This window comes from Tyto alba, unplaced genomic scaffold, assembly GCF_018691265.1.
Source record: "Tyto alba isolate M040663 unplaced genomic scaffold, T.alba_DEE_v4.0 Super-Scaffold_20, whole genome shotgun sequence".
NCBI classification, from domain to species: Eukaryota; Metazoa; Chordata; class Aves; order Strigiformes; family Tytonidae; genus Tyto; species Tyto alba.
Genome location: NW_024881283.1, coordinates 7448823 through 7473629, shown reverse-complemented (window position 1 = coordinate 7473629; position 24807 = coordinate 7448823). Strand labels below are relative to the sequence as shown.

At 42.3% G+C, this 24807-nt stretch overlaps 4 protein-coding genes across 5 annotated transcripts; 2 read left to right on the top strand and 2 right to left on the bottom strand.

Moving 5' to 3' along the window:
* Positions 1-665: 665 nt before the first annotated feature.
* Positions 666-3117, top strand: SYF2 (SYF2 pre-mRNA splicing factor). The gene is made up of 7 exons (XM_042793598.1): positions 666-766; positions 867-974; positions 1184-1309; positions 1576-1693; positions 1816-1906; positions 2503-2601; positions 2711-3117. Exons 1-7 carry the CDS (start codon positions 710-712, stop codon positions 2874-2876), a joined length of 765 nt encoding a protein of 254 aa, XP_042649532.1. The 5' UTR covers positions 666-709; the 3' UTR covers positions 2877-3117.
* Positions 3118-3918: 801 nt separating this feature from the next.
* On the bottom strand, positions 3919-9039 carry RSRP1 (arginine and serine rich protein 1). The gene is made up of 6 exons (XM_033003189.2): positions 8844-9039; positions 8596-8651; positions 6736-7359; positions 6237-6391; positions 4953-5036; positions 3919-4445 (listed from the first exon to the last, which is right to left on the bottom strand). Exons 1-6 carry the CDS (start codon positions 8930-8932, stop codon positions 4260-4262), a joined length of 1194 nt encoding a protein of 397 aa, XP_032859080.1. The 5' UTR covers positions 8933-9039; the 3' UTR covers positions 3919-4259.
* Positions 9040-9125: 86 nt separating this feature from the next.
* Positions 9126-12637, top strand: TMEM50A (transmembrane protein 50A). 2 transcript variants are annotated; one of them, XM_042793599.1, is made up of 7 exons: positions 9126-9240; positions 9536-9647; positions 10058-10170; positions 10542-10609; positions 10814-10906; positions 11946-12006; positions 12302-12637. In XM_042793599.1, exons 2-7 carry the CDS (start codon positions 9555-9557, stop codon positions 12345-12347), a joined length of 474 nt encoding a protein of 157 aa, XP_042649533.1. In that variant the 5' UTR covers positions 9126-9240; positions 9536-9554; the 3' UTR covers positions 12348-12637. The 2 variants fall into 2 exon arrangements, with proteins under 2 accessions (XP_042649533.1, XP_032859082.1); XM_033003191.2 differs by lacking the exon at positions 9126-9240 and adding an exon at positions 9253-9371.
* Positions 12301-23920, bottom strand: LOC104361316 (RH-like protein). Its single transcript, XM_009967433.3, has 10 exons — positions 23666-23920; positions 22278-22464; positions 21901-22051; positions 21119-21260; positions 18294-18454; positions 17849-17986; positions 17480-17610; positions 16506-16585; positions 15313-15386; positions 12301-14701 (listed from the first exon to the last, which is right to left on the bottom strand). The coding sequence occupies exons 1-10, from the start codon at positions 23793-23795 to the stop codon at positions 14675-14677; spliced, it is 1221 nt and encodes a 406-aa protein (XP_009965735.2). The 5' UTR covers positions 23796-23920; the 3' UTR covers positions 12301-14674.
* Positions 23921-24807: the final 887 nt, after the last annotated feature.

Genomic DNA, 24807 nt, shown 5'->3' with positions numbered 1-24807 from the left:
CGCTTCCAGGTTTGCAGCGTTCATCTGGTTCATGTGCTGCTTCCTTACTTTGACAATACAGTTTGCATCACCCCATTGATTCCTTGGAAGAATTAAAAACAGATTGATTAACAGTGTTTACTAAACCACGGAGTCCCTTCAAGCCCATGGTAAATTGCTTGCCCGGACATTAGGGTCTGGAATACTGGGGTAATTTAAAGATTGCTTTCCAGACGGCTCCGAGATGCAGTGACAAGGCTTTAAATCTGACTTCAAAGATAAAAAAAGATAAAAAAAAAAAAAAAAAAAAAAAAAAAAAAGGGAGAATCACTGCTTTTCACAGGCGCAGAAGGCTGATTGCAGGGCACCCAGGAGCAACAGCGAGCAGGGCTCCCAGTGAGGCCCGGGGCCGCCTCACCACAGCGCCGTCACCCCGGGCCCCTTTTAAATCGGGCAACGGAAAAGGGAGATGACGGCCGGAGGCCGCGGAGGCAAATCCGGCTACCAGCTGCTGGCGGGGAGCAGAGTTTGAGCCCTTTTCTGAGGGGAAAGAGAGGGGAAACCGTCCCTTATCCGCCCAGGCGGGGAGCACCGGGCCCCCGCCCTGAGGGGGAGCGGGGAGGGGCAGCCGCACCTCCCGCCCGCCTGGGGGCGCCCGAGCGCCGCGGCAACCTCTCCGGCAGGCGGTGAGCGGAGCCGGAAGCAGAAGTTGTTGGTCGGGGGGGGCGCGATGGCGGCGGCGGTGTCGGCGCTGGGGGGTTTGGGGGCTCCCGAGCCCGATGGCGGGGTGAGGCGGCGGCTGAGGGGGAGGAATGGGGGGGGGGTGTGTGGGGGGGTGTTTCCCGGATCCTTTCGCGGTGTCGGTGGCTGAGCGTGGGTTGTTTCAGGGCTCCTCCGGCTCGGAGGACGAGGCGAGGCCTGACGCGGCGGCGGCGGCGGCGGAGAAGAAGCGGGAGGAGCGGCTGCGCAAGTTCCGCGAGCTCCACATGAAACGGGTACGCGGGGCGGGAGCGGAAACAACGCGGCGGGGCGCTGCGCGGGAGGGTTGTGCCGCCGGGTCGCACCCTGCCCGGCACCCGCGGGTGCTGGTTTCTTTAGCCCTTCGCCAAACGCAGTGTGTTTTCCGTGGCGTGGCCCGCTCCCGTGATCCACGGGGGTTCCGTTGTCCAGGTTGCCGCGTGTGACAAGCTGTCATTGTTCTTAGAACGAGGCGCGCAAACTGAATCACCAAGAAGTGGTGGAAGAAGATAAAAGGCTTAAATTGCCAGCAAACTGGGAAGCCAAAAAAGCTCGGCTGGAGTGGGAGCTGAAGGTGGAGGAGAAGAAGAAGGTAAAGCCACAATTACAGCCTCCTGTAACCTTCCTGAGCTGAGCCTGGGTCCAAGTGCCTGCAGCAGTGCTGAGCCCCTGGCTCCATGGGGGTGAGAGAGTCTTGAGTTTATACAGATGTTACCCCCCAGAACCCATCTAATTAGACTCCTGATTATCTAAATTATTGTCCTGCCCTGGAGGTTGACTGGAGTGATTGAGGTAGTTCTAAGTTTGATGCTTAGCCACTACCCTGTTAAAACTGCAGTATTCTTTGTGCCACGTCAGGAGTGTGCAGCGAGAGGAGAAGACTATGAGCGAGTTAAACTGTTAGAGATCAGTGCTGAGGATGCCGAGAGGTGGGAAAGGAAAAAGAAGAGGAAGAATCCAGATCTGGGATTTTCAGGTAATGGCTTAACTATATAACTGTCTGTGTGTGTAGTGACCACCTTTGTTAGTATTTCAGCTGCAAACTGAACCATAAAATTGAAAACCTTCACTTTGACACCAATTAATTTTCTCCCAAAGATTATGCGGCTGCTCAGCTGCGCCAGTACCAGAGGTTAACACGGCAGATCAAACCTGACCTGGAGCAGTACGAGAAGCTGAAAGAGCAGTAGTAAGTTTGATTTCAGTTCTCTGATATTGTATGTTTTTAAATTATTAGCAAACACTGAAGACTTTAACTAATCCTTTCAGCATATTCCCATATACCCTGTGACACTAACTAGCCTTTCAACGTCATCTTACAACGCACAGACTCCCTGGTAATCTATCCTGCACTGTTTCCATAGGGAAGAGGGGCAGTAGAGTAATTAAAGAGGTTTATTTCTTCAAACTTGGCATTACTGAGCTTGAATATTTTGTCAATTATTAAATGCATGCATAGATGACTCATTTCCCAAATGTTTTGGGTGTTTTTAAGGAGCCTGACACAGCTTGAGAACAGACTGACCAACAGATGAGAACACACAAAGTTTGTGTTCAGATGGATTTAGCATTTCAGTGCTTTTCTGTATCTTTCATAGGCATGTGCTAGTGTGTCTCAAAATTGAGAGCTTGTTTTTACTATGAAAGCGTCACCTGAATCTGTGACTCCCCCAGTTCAATACAAATGAGGTGCCGTGAAGTGTTAGATTAAGAATCATGGACACAGTGAAACCTCAGAGTGATCAATAGTTCCATAAACTGCTGCCCCTGTTATTCTCTCTCCAGTGGTGAAGCGCTTTACCCCACATCCGACAGTCTTCTCCATGGGACTCACGTGCCATCTAAGGAAGGGGTTGATCGAATGGTAGCGGATCTTGAAAAACAGTAAGTAAATAAGAAGCTAAAGCAGAGAAGTGTGTGACAGAACAGCTTTGTGTAATCAAATCCCCAGGATTCACCCACAGCAATTCCAACGCTGCCCTTTCTGTTTCAGAATTGAAAAGCGGGAAAAATACAGTCGCCGCCGCCCATACAATGATGACGCAGACATTGACTACATCAATGAGAGAAACGCCAAGTTCAATAAGAAGGCAGAGAGGTTCTATGGGAAGTACACAGCTGAGATTAAGCAGAACTTGGAGAGAGGAACAGCAGTCTGAACCATCACCTCAGGCAAAGCACATACAGCCCCACCTCTACTGAAGTTTGGTAGATATTTTGCAGGCAATTTTATCAAAAAAAATGCTCTAGGCTTCAGTAATTTGTAAAACCAACTATATTTAATGTAAGAGAAGTAATTTACATAAACTTCAGCTGTATATAGCTTTTACTTGTAGAAGTAACCGACTTGTGCAATTTTGTGTTCCAAATAAACACAAACTCTTATCACTGAATTTAAAATAAAGTTTATCCTCATTCTTCAGTAGCTGAAGTCCCTGGAAACACAGGTTTATAGCAGGAAGATGAAAGAATGCTTCCGGAACACGTGACCTCTCCAAAAGAGAAGCTTCCCCCAGCAGCACAGCTCTGCCCCTACCCTGGGGAGGGCAGGGACAAGGGCCTGACCTAAGCACTAATGGCTGTTGCCCCAAAATCCATAATCCTTAGTACATTTGCCCTGGGCAATTTAATAGTTTCTTAAAGAAGCTTCCAGAGTGGAGGAGTCAAACTATTCTACTAGCCCTTTATTTTTACAAAAACTGTGTTTAACTGATTGTCTCCAATCCATGCAGCAGCCTCTTGACTTACACTTTCCCTAGTGTGGAGGTGTGGGTGAGCCACAGAGCTCAGGGCTCTGTAGTGCTGAATTCTGGGGCTCTGAACAGTTACAGCCTCACGCTTTGCTTAGAGGGAGCCTTTAAAGGCCGTTTTTAAAGCAATGAATCAAAACGTAAGTTCAGCATGAGAAGCCAGCAGGTGGCAGGTGCTCCAGTGCAATGGCCATTACCTACTCACCCAGTCCAAGCTCACCCCTTGCCGAGGGCTTATCCAGGGAAGTTACTCTGGAGGCCCTGAACAAGACAGCCTGGACAGGAGCGACTCCAGGGTAAAGGCCCACTTTCAAAATGATGCAAAACTCACCTTCTGTTGCACACTTCAAGGTAACAGTAGGGCAAGAGGAAGCTGAACCTGGAACTAACCATTTACAGGACATGGCAAATTTATTATCACACACATATTTAATAGTTGACACATTGAGAAGCCAGTGCAAAATTAAAGTTTATTTACTGGAAGTAAACAGTTACACAATGTAAATCAAGTTCAAAGTAACAGCTAGTGAACTATCATTTAGAAAAAAGTTACCCACCTGTAAGTTCTAGTCCATTAAAGCAATACAAAAATATTTACAAATATACACAAGATTCCCATCTGTGGCTTCTGGATCACTGTGTTCTAGATCTGAAAGAGAAACCTAAGATTCCAAAATTAAGATCTCAAAATAAATACTCAGTATTAACAAGTCTTCAACCTGATCGGAAAATTTCAGATGTCACTACCAAAGTATGCATAAAGCTGCAGTCAGAGACAGTGAGAAAAATACACTAGCGTGCCCGGAACAGTGTACTTTTAGGTGAGAAGTTTAAAAATGTTTTCTTCTCTTCCTTTTTGACAGGAACCCACTGCCCATAGGGACTTCCCTTTCTGTCATCTTCTCTTCCTGGAGAAATTGCCGGTTCTTTAACAACATGGCTCGCCGGCTTCTGTAGTATGGGCTTTGCCATTATATTCTGGAAAAAGAAATTACCTTTAAAAATGCTACAATGAGAAAGAGTGTACTAAGACCTGTCAACTTCAAGGGGTTTATCTGTGCTGATAGGAGAAATGTTTTTTTCCCAGCTCATGGGAGACCCAATGCCAACTGAGTATCAACTATGTACACTTCACTGACACAGGATTCTGGGAAGTTGCTTTTTCCTTAGTTTGCATTACTAAAACAGGTAACTTGAAATAAGTTCTAGTGTAAACTAGCTCTGGTGGCAACTTTTGAGTCTAGTACAGTAGAGATGTTCAATATTACTCAGTGTTGAAAGGTGAACATTTATTTTAAACACATTGCTGTCCTATGTTCACAGTGCTTTACTCCTGATCTAACTCCACCAGGAAAGTCATTATCAAACCATTAAATTCAATGTGTTACTGTTATTAAGATCTTTTAATTTGGTAGACAATGCTGGGAAAAGCCTAACATAGAAGGGATGAAGGACTGGATTTCCATCTTGGGAAATCACACTTACGTTAGGACTGAAAGAAATGCTTCTCTGTATGGTTGCTCTCTCCATCCCGCTCTTGGTCATGTCTTCAGCTACTCTTCTGGGTTGCTAAAGGAGAGCACACACAGCTTAAGTGGGAAGCTACATTATTCTGTGCAAGTTAAGGCAGTTATTAGAGAGTATGAACTTTCTGGTAGAGTTGTTTCAGGTATTTACATCAAAAGTAGCTGTAAGCTACTAAGTATGTAAACAGATCAGTGTTGAACTCAATTTGAAATGCATTCAATATTTTTATCAATGAAATTGTGCCAATTCACATGTGACCTGATATCCATGCCCCAGTTACAGTTTTAAAAAGGATTCAAACAATTCAAAGCATGGACTGCCATACAAGGAAGTGTAGTGGTAGAGCAAGCTGCATTAAGTTCTGCATATCCGTCCTGCAGAGCTTTGGATAATGACAATAAACTTATCTGCATGTGATGCAGGCCTCTTCTTCTGTACTCTCTCAACATCTGGAATATATTGCATATATTATGAAAGGGATGCCTGTACCATTTGTCTAAAATCCTTAGTAAATTTACTTCCATTTGAAACAGCAGTATCTGATCAATGTAACAAGTTATTGCCGTTTTGTATTTACCATGAATCAGGTTAACACACCTTAACAACAGAGCCGAACTAAAATTCAAACTCGGTAAGCTGCTCAAGTTTCTCCCTCCCTTAAATGCACAGCAGCTATAGCCCACAAGTCCCTTAATTACCAACAGATTTTCTTCATCATGTCTGGAACCATAGTCATGATTTCTATAAGACAGAAATAAAGTATGTAAAATGCATTGTGTGCTTGGGTATGTAATTTCTGGGAAACAGTTTGTTGCACATTTAACAGTTAAAAAGGGTAGAAAGATTTAACCTTAAAAAACCCACCATACTGTTCACTAGGTTTGGTAAGGACACTTTGTTTTAGGTCAGAAACACATAAACTAGTCTAACAGGCAACATCCTACTAGAACAACTCAAAACAAACTACATCCACCTCTCCTTCCCAGACTAGCACTGCTGGAAAGCCTGCACGTACTCACTGGATCAACCACCTCTTAAGAGTCCACCGTACCTTCAGCTTAACACAAAGTCTACAGTGGTTTCTAGGGTAGCTTTTAGCATTCTGGTAAATCTGAAATTTTTGTTCAAGGGTTTGAATTCATAATCACAAAGTCCACAGTTAAAAACTCTAACACATCTATGCAGATGGCAAGTATCAAGAAGCGTTTACCTTTCACTGAGAATACTCCAGTTCATACTTACCTCAGCTGGCTCTCCAGGATCTTCATGCTCCTGTTTTTCATTTTTTATCATTTTAGAAGGAGTAAGGACCTTCAAACTTGCTGGCAAGACTATGTTATCTGTTCCCAGAGCTTTTGCAGCATTTGCTTTTGCAATTTCCAGGAGTTCCCTCTTGTCTACAAGAGGAAAAACAACTGTCATTCTCTTATGTTTAAATCAACATGAACCTACTTGTACAAGCCTACAAGCTGCAGGTTTACTATCACCACACCTAGGTAAGCATCAACTGTGATGAATTTTCATCAGAACTGAAGCTAAATTTTCCAAGTTGAAGTGCAAAGAATATACTCTGAACTACTACTTTTTTTTTCAATACATTTTTATAACCACATGGATATTTTCTTCCCTATTGCCATAATCAGTTATGTTCTCTAAAGCAAGTGGACGAGACCTTGACTACTTAATATAAATGGTATGTTTTGAGGTTCTCACACAATGAAAGTCTCAAAAAAAAAAGTACCTTTTTCACTCAAATGGAGAGGTGACCTACTCCGAGATCTTGTTCGTGATCTGCTTCTCCAGCTCCTGTAAGCCTCAGGATAGATTGTTCGTCCAAATCCATAGTATCTTCGGCCTCTTGAACGTGATCTGCTTCTCGAATAGGACCTTCTATAGTAAGATCTTCCGCGAGACCATGACCTACTGCGTGATCTGTACCTTGGAGGAGAGCGGTGGTACCTTCTGTAATGTCTGGCACGGTACCTTCCCCGGTACCTCACGTAGCCACGTGATCTCGACCTGCTTCTGGAATAGGAATGAGAGTATCCTCTGTATCTTTGGGAACCATTTCTTCTAGCCCATGACCTTGATCTGGACCGGCTCCAACTCCTGGAGGAAGCTGAAGAGGAACTACTTGAACTGGACTGTGAACTGCAAGAGGATCTGCTAGATGACCTTGTTGATGACCTATCACAACTTCTCTTGGATCTCAAAGACGACTCTCTTTTCTTTGGTGAGCTGAGGGTTAAGTCATCCATGAAGTCTGTCATGTCAGCAGTTTTCCTAACTGCCATTTTCTCCATGCAGGTAGCTTCAGAAGTTGGTTCTGGTTTTATTGTTGTTCTGTAATACCCAGTCTCTGTTCCTGATGGGGGTGGGGAGAGGGAAGCTAACAATTTATATGCATCAAGTAATTTATACAACACAATGACGTGTAGGCAAAAAGGTCAAGGATAATTAAACACATCAACAATTCTCATCCAGTTTATCATCATGTTTTGCACATGACAATTTTAAGTTTCATCATTTTCTCTCCTATAGTCAGTCTTCTACATTAAGTAAATAAAGGGTTCGGTTTCAACCATGAGCAATTCTGTGTGGAATTTTGAAGAGAGGTTTGTTTGCATGTGTTAAATTTAATGCCCTTCGTTTGCTAGGTAAACACACACTTTTTGTGAAAGGGATACAAGCTAATACCCTTTTTCTCTCCAAACAGGATTTTCATGGTATTTTACCTTCAATCTATTCTAAATGCAACCTATTGCATGTACAATGTAAAATGACCATTTGCCTTCCAGATCAGTACAAACTGAACCACTTTCTTCTGCAGTTCTATGGAGATTAAGTTTTACTGCTTCCCTCCAACAGGGGAAAAAAAGTACCTTCAAGGTACAAAGTAACCATTTCAAAATCTTGACCTTATCACATTACAAAACTATCTGCACAAAGCTCCACACACACCAGCAGCATATGGAGCAAGCTACTATTAAAAACATTCTACATAACTAGTGAAAAATGCAGCCAATGATTCGCTAGATATGACTAGTAAAGGATGTAACACTTGTTGAGGTTATGTATTAATAATTAAAATGGTTGTCCCTCTAGTGGCAGCCATTTTACATCTACAAAGATTACAGTATTCTAGGGTGTGACTATTTTATCATCAGTACTTAAACCCTGAGTTATGTCACTTCACAGTTTAAGGAAGCTTGCTTTATCACATAATTTCTCTTCAGTGCTTCACTATCAACCTAAGTTACCAAATAAATTGATCAAGGGTACCAAGTTCTACGCGAGTTTGTAAGCATTCCCCTTGCTACTACTAAAGTGTCACTACTTCACCTCTAAACAAAGGCCGAGGTCAAAGGCATTATGCTGAGCACAGCTAAGGCGAAATAACCGATTAATTCTGATCCCGAACATCCCTCCCCCGCCCCGGCTCCGCTCACGAGACGTCGCTGTTTCCAACAAGGTGCGCACTGGGCACAGCCCACGTACCCTCACACAACCCGCCCTCACCGGGCAAAGCGCGCCCGGCCCCCCCCCCGGTCACCGGCCTGACCCCCCAGGGTCGGGGTGTCGCGCCCGAGGCTGCACTTACCGCTGGGAGCCGCCGGACACCCGCGGTGCCGGTTCCCGTGGGACACCTGGGCGCTTCTGGAACGAAGAGAAACGCGACTAATTGATACACACACCCGCGATCAGCCCGCAAACCGCGACCCCCCCAACGCGCTCAACTAACACCACGTAAACGGCCTCTCCCCTCCCCAAATCGCCGCCTTTTTTCGCGTTCCACACCGGCCCCCGCCTGTTCCGCCAGCCGCCCACCCCCACAGCGCCCCAACCCACCGGCTCCAGCCCGCCACGCTTCCCCCGCACGGATCCTGCTCCATCGGCGACGCCTGAGGAGACAGCCCCGCTTCGTGAGTCACCCCCATAACGACCGGCCAAGGAACGAGCCGCGACCGGGACGCAGCCCCGAACACTCGCACCGCCCAGCACCGACTGAGGGCGGCTGCGAACCTTCCAGAACAATCCCCCCTTCTTATGCAACGGGGACCCAGCGCGCATGCGCACAGGGAAAGCGCCTCTCCCCGCCCCGTGCTGCTGCGCATGCGCAGAAGGCACTGAAGCCCGCCTGCGCGCGGCCGCCCGGTCCCGTGATTCTGGCGGAAGGCAGCGGCTGGGCGCGGCGCATGCGCAGTGAGCGCGCCTCGGCGAGCCGCCGGTCGTTCAGCTTCCTGAGGTAACGCGGGGACGCGGCGCGAACCTTCCCCGGGCCGGGTGGGATGCTGGGCCTGTGCCTTCTCTTCTCCCGGGTGGATGTCCCCGGCCTCGGGTGGGCGGCGGGGCGCCCTCCGAGGGGCGCTGGCCCGGGTGGGTGCTGGCGGCCGCGGTCCCTCAGGAAGCGGCCCTGGCTGCGGGGTTCTTAGCGCGTAGCGGTTTTAACCTCCCTTGGCAGGATGTGCATTGCCGCATGCCAGCCCGCGGTGCGTGGTGGAGTTTCCTCTTGGAAAGAAATGTCCCATTTTCTTCTCCAGTTCTTCAGAGCGCTGAAAAATGTCAGGTTTTCTCGAGAACTTGAGGTGCTCGGAGTGTGTTGACTGGGGAGAGAAACGAAACACGATCGCTTCTGTTGCTGCAGGAGTGCTGGTGCGTACAGCTTTCCTTGCGCTGCTTTCCGGCTTCTTTAGACGCAGTCAGCCGTCGATGAGCTAAAAATTATTAGCCGTTTGGAAGAATAAAAGGGTTACATCGTCCTTGTATGTAGCAGCAGAGTTAACAACAAAGTCTGTTCTGTGTGCTTGCATCCACGTGTTAAGTACTTAAGTTTCACTGCCTCTACTCATGTGACAACTATTGGAGAAGGTAAATCTCTGGCTTTGCATTTAACCCTGTTCCTAAGTTGATAGCAAAACTAGTTATGCGATCAGTTGACTCTGGGTTGGAGACTGTAAGAATGATTTTATATACTTACATTGTTTTCTAGAGTAACCTTGTATATTGTTAAAAGGCTTGTGTCTGTATTTTAAGCTATTGTGCTTTTTCTTCTTTTCTAATAGTTTTTTACAGGTTGGTGGATAATCATAGATGCAGCTGTAAAATACCCTGAAGTGGAAGACTTCAACCATTCATACCATGCTTGTGGGGTTATAGCCACTATTGCATTCCTAATGTAAGTGTAGTTCCTTGATTAGAGCTACACACTCTTAGAACTTATTTTATGCAATTGGTAAAAGAACACATAATCTTTAAATGGAGAGATAACTAAGAATAACAAATCAAGTTACTATCTGAGTGTCTTTAATGTCTTATTTGTTGATATAGTAAGGAACTGTTTTAAAAAATTGTGTAGTACATATCCAAGTGTTATTAGTCTTTGGAGAAATGCTTTTGAAATTTTAGCCTTGTCTCTCTTCCAAAAAAAATATGAAAACACACAACATCATCTTTTTTATATGCGTTTCTGAGAAGTTTCTCCTGTTGTTTTGTAAACACCTTGCTTTACCTGTATTTACCCAGTTTTATCCTGTTTTGCTCGTACAGGATCAATGCAGTATCTAATGGCCAAGTGCGGGGTGACAGTTACAGTGAAGGGTGCCTGGGACAAACAGGTACGGTGGTGTAGGCTCCGGTGTAGCGATAGGTCTGTGAAGCTGTTGAGTCTTGGAAGAGGTGTAAGAGCTGTACCAGTGTGCACGTTGTGTATCTGTGCATAGCTCTGGTGTGTGACAGAAGGTACTGTGAAACAGAAACGTGGAGGTCACAAGTGTCTGTACTTGGACACAGGCACAAAACACCCCTACATCTTTTTCAAGGTGCTCGGATCTGGCTGTTCATTGGTTTTATGATGGCTTTTGGATCTCTGATTGCTTCCATGTGGATCCTTTTTGGAGGTTACGTTGTTAAAGGTAAGATACAGCATGGAATGTGCCCTGATCTGGTTTTGCAAGTTTAAAGTATTTTAAAAGACTATTGAATTTTAGAACTTATTTTTAGACATTTTCTAGGCAGGCACAGTTTTAATATTTTGGTTCTTATTCCATACTATCTACTATTACTGGGGTGGATTTTATCTACTGCTAAGTCACAGACGTCCAGCTTCACTAGAAACACAGGCCTTGGTCAACTGGTAACTGTGCTGATATTAAACTGCTTGGAATAATTCCTGGGTGGACACTATTCCCAGAATAAAAATTACTGATTTCATGCAAATTGCTCCCAAAGCCTATATACTACATTAGCAAAAGGGAAAAAATTAATTCAAGTCACCTATTTAAATTCATACCTTAACATGTACCACGGTAACTTTTTGTGAAGGCAAGTCTTGAGAAAAGCATGAAAACTGCAGTGTATTACTCCCTGGTTTTCAGATGGAAGTTAGGTCACTTAAGTAAATGTAAAGCTACTACCTGTAGCTGGAGCTGAAGTACATTTCACACCAGTCAGGGCATGCTGGTGGTTTTGTTTAATTTATGTTCTTTTCGGCTTTGGCTGAATTTTCAAATTTGGGAATTTTCAAGGGAATCAGTGCATTAGTTGCACAGTAGTGCTACTAATGTGCGCTCCCATTTTGTAGTGTTATATGTGAATACATATGTATATATACTCATACATGCATTCCAAGCAAGATATACAATCCCATGTGATAATTGCAGTCTTTGAGAATTGCATTTGAGATGCACATTTGGGGTGAGAGGACAGGAGAGACTTCTTTTACTTGGAAAGCTAAAGGATTTGGGGAGGCACAAAAGCCACCTCATTAACTTTCGAGTGGGTTAAGGCTTACACTTAGTAAGCTCGCAGTGCACAAACTCCACATGTCTGTATTTAACTGAAACTGGTTATCTTTGCTAACATAGTGCAATTTAGTGTTTCTAAAATGTCAGAGATGAGATATGCTTGAAAATTACTTCCAAAAATTTTATGGAGATCTTTTTCTTTTGTTAGAAAAACCAGTAGTATACCCAGGAATAGCTGTGTTTTTCCAGAATGCGTTCATCTTCTTTGGGTAAGACTATCTTCCTTTATTTGTTTCTTATCTAATTTGTTTTTAAAGATAAAAACTGAAACTTGCTGTAATTTTTTTTTTTCCTTTCTTAAGCCCTGTTTTTGTAACTAGATGTGAGTGAATAAAGTGCTGGTAAAGGCAGCGGGTCTCTGGGATCTGTCTGCATGTTTTGTTGCAGGTCCAGGAACTGGAATTACAAATATTACGACTTGCTCCCTGAAATCATGTATTTAAAATATTAGGTATTTGATTTGCTCCATTATGTACTCACGTCCCTTTATTCTGTTTTAAACAGAGGACTGGTCTTCAAATTTGGTCGCACGGAAGATTTGTGGCAATGAACATGCCGGTGGAAGTACACTGGCCATGCTAGTTTTTTAACTGCACACTCTGAAAATTTTGTAAAACCGTTTTGTAAACAGTGACCCTCAATTGTGTCTAAAAGAAGGAAAACTTAAATCATAGTACTCAAAATTCTGGTTCTATTCTGTTTAATTTTTTTACTCTTGTATGTTGATTTAAATGTTGTAATGTTTCTGACGAATGTAAAATGCTACAAGTAACAATGGCAGTCACTTTTATGATACGTTTGCTACCAGTAAATAGTATAGTGGAAAATGGATGTATTTAACCAGCTTGTTTCTATGATATTATTTACAATCCAAGACTTACTAAAAATGCTTTAAAATAACTTTTTAACATATATTTATTAAATATTTCCTATATCTGGACAATATAACTGTTTCTTCAGTTTCAAAACTTAATGGGGTTTGGCTTTTCTTGCACAATATAGAACTGCACTGGTTTGGCATTCCATCCCCCTCCCTGAATATTTAATTTACCCTATGGGACTCATGAGGAAATCTCTGGTGAGTAACAACTTACTGTTGCTGTGGATGACATTGTACAGGCACAAGTACAAATTATTTAGTGGCTTTAGATGGAAGTAGCTCATCCACAAAGCTTGCTGCCAAGTAGTTTCTAACCACTGTAGAAAAAAGGAAGAGTACTCTTCCGATCAGAGTTCTCTCTTTAGCAAAGAGTACTCCTCAGACCAGGGAGAATTTTGATCGTTTATCTGCCCCTTCCTATGCATTCACCTAAGCTAGTTGCACAATAAATCAATGATAAAAGAGATGTGGGGGAAAGCAAGGGAATAAAATACTCTTCTTTAAAAGCCCTCCTGCTAGAAAAGAGCCCTTGTTTTGCAGAAGTTATGTTTGGTTTGTTCCTGGTAAAGTGAAGTTAAGTTAAAGTGAAGAACACAAGGTGAGCCTGGATTACACTGTTAGACCAGTAGTAGCATGTTAACGTGAGATAAGGTGCCTGTGTAAGTGTGTCCAGGCTCAATGTCACCCTCAGCTGGTGGAAGCTGGGAGCAGCTGATAAACTCAGAAGATTGCTGGCTCTTTTGTGACCTGGAAAAAAGGAACACTGGCCCTTCCTTCACCGGTTATTTTTCATTACTTGAAACCTGTCTCACACTTCTTTTAACTGTAGTGATCTATTTTTTCTTAATCCCTAATGAATGAATTGAGGTCAGCATGCATTACTGCAGTGAGCATCAAAGAACTCATGCCTCATCTTCCATATTGCATTTTTCCTCATTACTTCATTTTTAAGCAAGTGTGCTGAATAAATAAAAACAATCAAATTTTAACTTTTTTATTAGGTAAGCATTTTTGAAAGAGTTTTTCTATGTCAACTAGTTTAAAACAAAGAAGAAACATGGACAATCGCTATCCATTTAAAAACAAAGGTTCACTTGCACAGAATCCTCTGCCTGATTGGGCCCCAGCTCATACACCAAAGCCCCCTGCTTGTCTCAGAGTAAAACAGCTCAGCGTAAGACACTTAAGAAATGGGGTCTTAGCCCTGGGACTGCGGGCTGTTCTCTCAGTCTCTCCGGTTGTCCACACCTTCAGGGCAGCCCTAGCCTCCTGGGCAGCTGACCTTGGGGTGGTGCAGACAGCCTGTCCTGAGGTTTGCTGCCAAATCTTGAGTGTGAGTGAATACCACTGATCGCAGAGGCACTGTCCACAAGCAGAAAAATTTAACTTCTTGCTCTTTGAACTTAGAGATAGCTAGCCTGAGCCAAGTAATTACTGATTTTTCTTTAAGCAGTCAGATAACTCAAAGAGTTCAGTCAGGGAAGATGCGGAGTTCTGGCCCTGATCCAGCTTACTCAAATCCTGGCTTAACAAAGCCTTCAACAGAATTAATTCAGCTTAAAAACAAGTACTTGAATGCTTCGCTAGGTAAGAATGAGGATGTATTCCTTGAAAAATTACGCTTTAAAATACATATTTTGGCTTTCAAACTCGGGGTCTAAAAATAGTTTCCAAGCACTTTGATAAGCCATTACAGCAATGAATGCAGCCAACTTTTTTGTACATAACCTACAAAAAGATATTTAAGATGGGACCAACAAAGCAGCAGAAAAGCTAAATGTGTCATAAGTTTGCATCTATAAGTTTGCACCCTGTATTTTTCAAGAATAACTAGAACAGTTTATTACTAATTTTTGGTGTGTCAATTGGGATGGCTTTTTTGAGCCTGAGAATTGGTAGGTAAGTGCTCTTTCAACACCCCTCGTAGCTATTCATTTTCTCTAGTGACAAATAGGAAAATCTTATCTTGGTCAAATCTGTCATCTGGGTTCCTCCATTCAAAATCCAACAGCCAAATGGGGAAACTGTGAAGACAAACATTCTTGTATCAGAATATTTTACGCATTAAATCATGATACAAAAAAGGCAATGGAAAACCTTATTAAAAGCTTATTTTCATCCATTTATTTCTTCTGCAATTCTGATACAGCATCACATTCAGCACCTAAAGGTGCCCAAGGTCTGTGTGTATCAGACTGAATAGACGCTCTGCACCCAGGAAGGCCAGGAGGCTTGGTCTGTCCTTATAAAAAGCACTTTCCACTCACTGGCATCTAAAAATCCCTCTTAGATGCTGCTCAAGTCTCCTCAGGGACTGTGTATGAAGCACAGAGGCCAGAGCTGTCAATCCCAGGGGCTGTCTGAGCACCTAAGATGACGTGTTACAACAAACAAGATAATTTCAGATTTAGCCTCATGCCCACCAGCGGCTCTGATGAGACAGCTGAAGACTACGTGCATTTATAATGTTCTGGCTCCGAATCAACTGTGGGAACAGTTCATCCATGTCAAACAGGGCATCCAAAACGTACTGTGAAATGGAATTATTCCTTTTTAATTCAAATACCTAGAATTATTCATCAAGGTCAAAGTGCTCTATATACTCCCATAGAGTTAATTTTACATTGAAACTTACCTCCCAATAAAGCTGGTCTTCAAAATACTTTGATACAGGGGTGTTCTTAAACAGTCTGAGGTTTAAAATGAAACCTATTTGTAAAAACACATATATCTGATATAAATATACACACCAGGGAAAGGGGAAGATTGTAACTGGAGGTTTCTTAGTAACACCCGTCCAGATGTAACATAGATCAAAATACAAATTCAGAACTAAACATTTCAGCAGAGCCCCTTGGTTCAAGCTGACCTTAAATACAAACATAGAAGCTTGCCAGGATCAAGGCTTGTGTTATTAAAAATTAATTATTCTAGACAAAACCCCATTAAGCAGCTTGTCAGATTCTAAAAATACATCAAAACTGATTAACTTCTTGCATGAAAACTGGCTGTGCATTTAAAGCAGTCAGCCTTACCACCACTGGTAGCTTGGGATTTCAGATGAAAACACCGAGATTTTTAAACAATTGGTTAAACACTGAATGCTTGATTATTTTATCTCAATGTTTTTTTAAAATCTGCTTGATTAGCTCAACTTCTTAATTACACTTAAGGTAATGCAAAGGTTTCAGACAAAGCACAAAAAAAAATCATTTTGGAGTATATTTCACAGCAATTTTCATCTGCCATTTCTCTTTTATTCAAGACAGAATTAACAGCTATAGAAAAACAACAGCTGCCATAGAACAGAATGTCACATGGGAAACACATGAGCCCTGATGATCCCAAACCACTAGTGATCAAAGGCCTAGGGCTTGGCTGATGCAAGTGAGCTACTGACATTCATGAAACTTTGCAGATTTGTACCAACTGGCCTAAAAAGTGACAAGCTCTAGATAGCGTTTTTCTGTCACCAAGACAATACCCAAATGTAAAACTATTTTCATCCTCACAGATCTCCTGTCTGAAATTTGAAGGCAGCTGTTAAGCATCTGTTAAATTTCACCAATGCAAGAGTGGTGCTACTAGGTTATTCATGTTGAAGACATCTCTTCTTCAAAAGACTGGCTTTGAAAAGTCCCTGGCATTCATGTTTCCCATGGCTTCTACAAATAATTTACCCATAGAAACACACTCCAGAGCCCCAGTTAAGCTGGCCTCTTTCTGCAGAGGGTTGCACTGACATGACAGCAGGTGCTATAAGGTGACATACCCCTTGCCTCGAGGAAATGACGAAGATATTACTGAAACATGTTTTTCAATACTGACCTGTAATAAAACCTGTTATCAAGGCAACACTGATGGTGAGGCAGTAGGCACCAATATCCCTCATGATCCAATAACCCAGTCTGAAAAGCAAAACAAGTGTTTCACCTTTTACAGTTGCTGAATTTAGCAGTAAGACTGTGAATTAATCTGTATCTACACAGCATTTTACATCAAAGCCTCTCATAAAAATTCTGTTATATTGCTCTGCAGCTGCAGTTAGTTGTTTTAAGAGATCCTATCAGAAGCCTAATACAGACTTCAGAGGACATCTTTTGTCCTTAGAAACCATCATTGTAGTACTAAAACATCACTAAATTTGTTTGTTTCAATAAGAACATGACGAGAAGTATAAAGCCTTATGCTCCACTGTGTTCATTCCAAATCAGAGAACTTCTTGTATGACGCGACATGAGCTTGATTTGCAAAAATGAGATGCCAGTGCCAGATCAAAACAACCTATAGGGAATATCTTTAACTGAGCCCTTCAGCTTTTTTTCGGGTATCTCCCTAAGTACAGTTTCCAGTTCAGTGTCCAGACTGGCTTTAGTCCAAACTGGCATTCTTGCCCCTGACTCAGGGTTAAAGCCTGATGCAAGAGAAATGCTGATTTCTGCCTCCCCTGTATTAGCATACAAAGCTCCCCAAAATACATCATGAAAGCCAAAATTAGTCTTGGAAGGATGCATATCCCCAGCCTTCATCTCCTATGTCTGCTGTATTTAATATAATATAAAAAGGGAGATAGAAATCAGGACCAAAAGCTAGTAGTAAAGTTTTGATCCAAAGTCTGCTCAACTCTGAAAGTCTTTTTTACTGGCTTTTTTAGACTTCAGAGATTATCTTAGGTTATCTGGTATAAAAAATGATTTATTTGTGATGACATTCAGGCTTTTTGTATGTATGAGAACTCCTCTCTGGGCACACTACAGTAATGATTAGCTAAGCTTATTACTTAATAGCAATAATTTATGTACCCTGGTAAATTAGTCCAGTTTTCTGTTATGACAAGAACAACCTCGGTAAGAACTCCAAGCACACCAGGCAAGCCAAAAGTGAAATGAACTCCAGAGGTATCATGAATCTTGAGAGCAGGATTCAAGCATCTCTGGGAAGAAGAAAAGGTTTAAGTGATACACCAAAACACAAGTTGGTAACAGCATATGGTCTATTGCAGACCTAGAAAATGAACTTTGGCTATGCAAGTTGCAATTCTGCACTCTGAAGACTTCAGATTTCCTAGCTTTAATCTCTTTGAAAGAGAGAGGTTTCCCCTGAGGTATCTTACATTGGAAAAGAAATGTATACAGCTTATACAAAAAACAGTTTCAGGTTTTGAGTATTACCTGTAAACAGTAAGATCCTAATATGGTTACCACACTGGCAAGGAGACCCAAAATCATTGCAATCCAAGGATACTTGATACTGTGTGCTGCGTAACCAACAGTGACCCCACCAGCTAGTACTGCACTGTGGATATGAGTCTGTAACATAAAACAACAAAAACATGGAGTGAGAATTCAGTAATCACTTAGAGCAGCCTAATATCATAGATTGCCATTCCCATGTAAATGAGATCTCTTTAGGGTGAATTTGGGCCTCTGTACACTGTAAATTACAATCTGAGGACATAATTTCTAAGGTAGAGCTTCAGTGTTCTGGTTGGGAGGCTAATGGTGACTGTCAGGCTGAAAAGTTGGACTTGTTTTTACTTAATATTTATTATATTTTCAGTGTATTACTGAGAGTAACAGAATCTTCTCCAGGCAATAATTTTCTCTCATGTCTTACCATTCTGAATTTTCCATCCTTTGTGGTCAGAGCAGACAACATGAAGGCAGTTACAGCACTCACTGCAAGGGCAAAGTAGGTGTTGTAGATTGCTTTGTTCTTGTTGCTCATAGTCAGGACAGAATTGAAGCTTGGCCAGAACACCCAGAGAAAGAGAGTACCTGGAGACAAAGACGAGCAACTATCATGGCCTGCTCTAAAACACAGTGGATCCACCACTGGCTGCCTCTGGAGGGCTCCAGCCCACATTCTGCATTCACTATAATACCCATATTGTGAACAAAGGATAACCATTCACAATGCAGACAGCCCTGAGAGTTACCTGCAATACCAACATCTTCCCAGAAACATAGCACTGTAATGCCAAACATACAGCCAAAGCACAGCTCTGCAGGCCTCTGCCTGTTCCTTTGCAGGATTCCCTTTTCAAGAACACCTTTAACATCATCTTCATCCTATCTATCACCCCCTTAAATGCAGGTTCAAGTGGGAACAATTTCACTGTTGTTTTCCAAACAATCAGCATCCTGCCTGTTTTGCACATGCACCAGGGGCTTGCTCCTTCGCCAAAAGTTCTGCTCCTTTACATGGAGCTGTGGAATAATTGTTCAAAACCAGCTGCAAGAGAGAATGAAAACAAGCCAAGGAGGAAGAGAAAACAGCTCATGTGGTACAAATCACTATAAATAAATACAAAGTGCACTTCGGAATGTCTTTCACCTTGGCTGCCAGTATGACTGGTACTGGTTGTCTTGCCTCCTGGCAGGGTTTGAAGAGAAAAAGAGCAACTGGATCATAAGAACAGAATTCTCTCTACCTCTACTAGGATTATTCCAGAGGAGGGCTAAAGACCAATAGCTTGAGCTGAGGTGATCGTGCTTCACCAACTCAACAAGAAATTTAAGCTGTGAACAGCTATTTGTGAAAGAGTTACCTACCAAATAGCTACTCTCTAGTATATGGGTCAAAAGAACAATTCACCTTCCTCCTGTGAGATCACTGCACAGTGTCACACGTTCATGACCACACAGGCTTCACTAATAGGAATGAAAACAGGTTCTTCTTCTTCTGTGACCCAGGCCCTAATTGTCAGCATTTAGGAATCTCAGCCTCTATAAAACAAGTTCACTGCTTGGCAGGATACATCTTTTCCTATGTGCATATGGATACATATGCATAGATCAAATTCCAACCACCAGAGGGAAGTAGGTGGCCTCACACGAAGTCAAGTTGGAGCACATGTGGCCAATCTGCCTCTGCTCCCTGAGCTGCACATAGCTGACACCACCAACGAGCAACAGCTTGTTTTGCCTTGTCTCATCATTACGTTTTGCTGTCCAGACAACTCCCGTAGGTAATGTTCTGTTCTCCACACCACAGAGGTACCAGACCCTTGTGCAATTCACCTGACAGTAAAATTTGAACTGTTCCTGTTCAAGTCAATTAAGAAGTGACACAGCCTTTGTCACTATAAAGCACAATGGTTAAATCCAGCTTCTAGCAACCCTGGCAGCTACTCCTTTTGTACAAGCTTAACTTGGCTCCTTGAAATCCCATTTCCATTTCTAATTTTCACCTTTCAGTGTACCAAGGTGGTGATAACCATGCTTCTCAGGCAGGAGAGGCCATTTTGACAATTCAAAACCTATAGTAGCAGTGAGAGCTGGTAGAATGATCCCTACTATGACAACCTTATTCCCATTGATTAGGTAGTTAGTCATAAAAAAAAATAATTTAAACATCTACTAATGCCACTGAAGCATTCATATGAGTATCTGCTCAGCTATGGAAATAAAACAGTTACAATATGAGTCCAAATATGGGTGAAGACCTCAGCACCCTTCACACAGCCCTCAGAAGCAGGATGCAAAATCAAACTATGAGGAATTTGCCTGCTCAGTTGCTCCTTTCTACCCACCTTACCTCAGGAATTATTCAAGACATGGCAATATAGTTACTTCAGATAGCAAGCACTTAGTTGTAGCAAGCTGCACTAAAATTATAATGAAGTCTTAATGGTGTCTTGATCAGTTAGATTAAAATACCGATCTCATCAAATTCTGTAGCAAAGCAAGAGCTCCAGGGACTCAAAAGAGCAGCATTTAAATTTCTCTTTCCCTCAACTGGGTGAAGACGGACCAAGAATTAGGCTCTGTGGGCCTCAGCAGGAAGGAAGATCTTCGTTCAGCTGATGACATTTATGTAAAAGAAGTCATTATAATAAAGAAACTAAATTGCTTCTTTAAGAAAAAGAATGGAACTCCCATACATTCAGCCTATCATCACTCAGATCCTTTCTTGTGTGCTTATCTATATCGCATTCCCCACCCTACATCAGGCTTTTATCTTTTCCTTTACATTACTAGGCAGGGACTGCCTTTTTATATCTCTGTGCAGCACCTTGCAAAACAAAACTGAGCCCTGGGCCCAGCTGGGAACTGTAAGCACTAATGAAATACAAGTAATGACCTCATCTTTGGGGCACAGGTCCCTTACCAATACACCTATACAAGCCCAAAGGGGACAACCTAGCTGGGAAAGGGAATGGTTAACCTGGCATAGCCTTTGTGCTGACACTGACAAAAGCAAAGTATGCTCCAGCCATTGCAGGAATGGCTTATATGCCTGGGAGGAAACATGCTGAGACTCACCAACTCTTTGTCAGAAACCACAAGCCACAGCAGCAGCAGTTTTCTATGCTTAGCTGCATTCAGACGTGTATTCTGGATACAAAAGCTTCAGTGTGGTGTGGCCAGCCCCCAGAAACCTTCCTTACATTTTCACTGCAGTCTCTTCCAACTGAGACATTAAAGCAAATGCCTTACCCAACATTGACAATAAATCCGACTTCGGGGTACTCGCATTCTTCTCAGACCTTGGTGGTGGCTCAGAGAAACGTGAGGAGACTGCCAGACCAAAGTAGGCTCCAAACAGGTGAACATGCATCATGCCGATAATGTCTGGAACCTACATCAAGAAAATAATCAAATTTGTGGTTTATTTCAGGCCACAGGAAGCCTTTGATGCAGACCTGCTCATGTAACCTCCCTATAAGCAATTTATTATCACAGTCCCTCAGTTTATGCATGAGTTATGTGACATTTACTTAATTCAATGCAGCTCATAAACACACAGTTGATATACACAGAGTTTGGGCTATGTTTACATTGTACGTTAAATGCAGGTCTGACTCTGCTGTCCAGACTGGGCTGCTATACCATTCACATTGGAAATCTTCCAGACTGAACTGACACAGGGAGGGAGTAAAGTTTAAAAGCAATTAGTGTCTTAGCATAGGTCAAGGCTTTCCTTCATGTTTTGGGGACAGTCAGGGCATGGGCAAAGCCAAATGCACTACATCCCAATCCACCAGATCAGCTCACCCTTTAAGGCCAAGAGTATAGATAGAGATTATGCAGGGTTTGGAGTTCAATGTCCTTAACTATAGGCCCAAAGTAAGACTTCATCTCTTAATGCAAACAAAGCCACAATCTAACTGAGATGAGATAAAACACACTGAAGTTCCCATCAGCAAACCACCAAAAGGCAACATTCCAGCGTCACAGTGAAACTTTCCCCCATGTGCCTGGAAATCATACTGCAATACCTGCAGGAATCTGATGTTGATCCATCTGCTCAAATAGAAAACTATTATCTCCACAATTGTCATCAGAATTAATTGCACAGGATTAGTTTTTCCAAGAACAGCTCCAGTGGAGATGACCACAGCAGTCGAACTCAGAACAGCCCTTGTTATTCTGCAATAAAAAAAAAAAAAAATAAAAAATCTGTATCGGGACCCCACCAGAGCCAAGAAAGAAAGGATGACAGACAGTAAAATGTACTTAAAATCCCAAAGCCTTCTAAGATGTCTACAAACATGATTACGCTAATTCACAAATAGGTCCATATAACAAGGCATTATCCTCCACAAAGAGCAATCAGCAGTTCTAGATTATTCAAATTCTAACATGAACTAATTACCTTTCCAGACCATTTTTCTCTTTCCTTTGAGGAAGGAAAACTAGTAACTCTTCTATGAGCACGGAGTATTGAACACCAAGTACAACGATCAGGAGGTTGAATCCAGTGCTGCTAAACCCGTATCTTTTCAGAAACGTCAGGAAAAAGCCAAATCCAAAAATCACCATGTAGTTGACATCTTGAAAAGCTGCATGACCAAAAAGACCAAGACAGCAGTGCAGTTATTAATGCAGACTGGATTTCTGGTTAAAAAAAAAAAAATCACAATTAACTAAGAAGTCTTCAGATAACAATTCAGGTGCCATTATTATTTTGTATTTGTAAAGAATTCCAGAGCTTTCTTTCTAATCCATAATCAGACACAGAATTTATTTTTACAAAGTGATCAGAATGGCTGCCATAGAATGGGGGTTGAGGGGTCAAAAAGCACAACAGCAGTGAAATTTGGACATTAATTTTTCCTGAGGTGAATTTAAAGAGCTTAAGTTGGACTTTTCAGGGAGAGTTACTGTGATTTAGTGCTGATTCATCCCTTGAGGGCATTAGGGAAGAAATGAGTTACAAAGAAAAACCTGTAACATGTCCCCATCTGGGTAGAAGGAACAGAAAGAGCAGTAGAAGTAGTTTAATATGGAAACGAGTACCATTGCATAAAAGGTAGAGGCTGTCCAAGATATAAGTTCTTGGACCTGTAGCCCTGAAGTGTCCCTTGGGACATGCTAACAGTCATATTCTCATATGGTTGTGCCAGCCTGTACCTACAGCAAAATATCAAACTGCTCGTTAAGTACAAACTGCTCATTTTTCAAGCTATAAAACAGGGAGGGTAACACAAGAATGTCACAAGGATTAATCAGCTCATATTCGCACAACACTGTAAATACATTACACACTATGGCCATAACATCATTTGCTAATACATTCCTTTGATACAAAAAAAATACATCTCCAGAATATATTTAAACACTTAATTCCACTGGATTAACTTCATTTATTTACATCAAACATTCAAATGGAAAATACAGCCATCCTGAATTCTTACTTTGTAGCACAATGCCTTTGCACGCCAAGACCTCACAGAGGTAGGCATTTAACACAGTGCCTGCCCTCAGAAGTTTGGTACGTTCTTAGGAGTCTAGATCACCACAAACAGGCAGCAGAAGACAGACCAACAGTGCAATTTAGTGTCACCTACGTCTTTGTTCACTATCATTGCTTTGAAAAAAATAAATACACAGCATACATGGCAAGGTAGGGTACTTAAAGGGCAGTAAAAACATTCTACTTCTCACTAACAAATACATAAACCTGCCAAATCCCATCTCTATTGCACTGCAAATAAAAGCAGGCATTAACCCGTCTTTTCACAGCAAGGCTGCTGACCTTACCTGGGTAGAAGGCTGATTTGTATGCATAATTGTCATCTGAGAACAAGTAAAAGAGGATGATGAAAACAGCTTCCAGAAAAAGGATTAGCCATGGCACACTGCTTCGGAAGTTGCGGTAATTAGAAGGCATTGTGCATTAGACTACATTAAGTAGCACAAACACATTAATGTTTTTTTCTATAAAAATGTTCCAGTAACTTCAAACTAATAGTAAAGAAGGTGTAGGGAGGCAGGAATAAAAACTCAGAGAGATAAAACGCCCAAGAGGCGTCAGCAAGGAACAATTCCTTATCTGTGGCATGTCAGGAGCCCAAACTTACCACAGCTGACATGGACTGAACTCAAAAAGTACTCATGAACACAGACATATCAAGCTGTCAATACCATAATGCTCCAGGATACCATCCAGACAGTACTTCAGGTGCTGTTGAGCTTTACATGTCAGCTAAATGGTAAGAACATGGACTCGTGAGAGTAGGATGTTGTTTATGCAAAATCATTTTAAAATTATTTATTTACTTGTTTGTATCCATCCTAGACCCAAGTCCCTTCATATAAAGGTCGGGGAAGGTTCTGTTGAGATTCTCAGTGTGATTCTCAGGTTAGTTTGGCTATAGCTCTATACCCATATTCCACTACAAACTTTCTCATATATGATGAATCCAACCCAATGCCAGAAAATCAAGAATCTCTGGCCATTGAAAGGAAACATAGCATTTGCTATGCTACTTGTAAGATCAGTCCATTGTTTACAGCATGGCCATGGGAACAGCTACAGCAAGCACTTTGGAAGACCTTGGTAATCCCCAGGCTGGGAAGCAGCAGGCAGACAGCCCTATTCAGAGTGCTGCAGGCTTTTAATTGAGAACCAAACCACAGGCCTACACCCTCCTGATTCTTTCTTTGATTCAGACCTAGCCTTCATCCAGAAGTGTATCAATTTCTATTACCAGGTTGTGACTACAAGGTGCTCCTTGCCCTATGGGTTCTGAGCCTTCTGGTAAGGCAGAGGCTTTTTTTTAGTTGTTGTTGTTTAAACCAGAAGCCACTAGAGTGAGCATTTTGGGCACACAAGCAGAGCCATCCGGTGGAAGCTCAGTATATCCCCATGCACAGACATCGTAATTTGTTAGATAAGATTA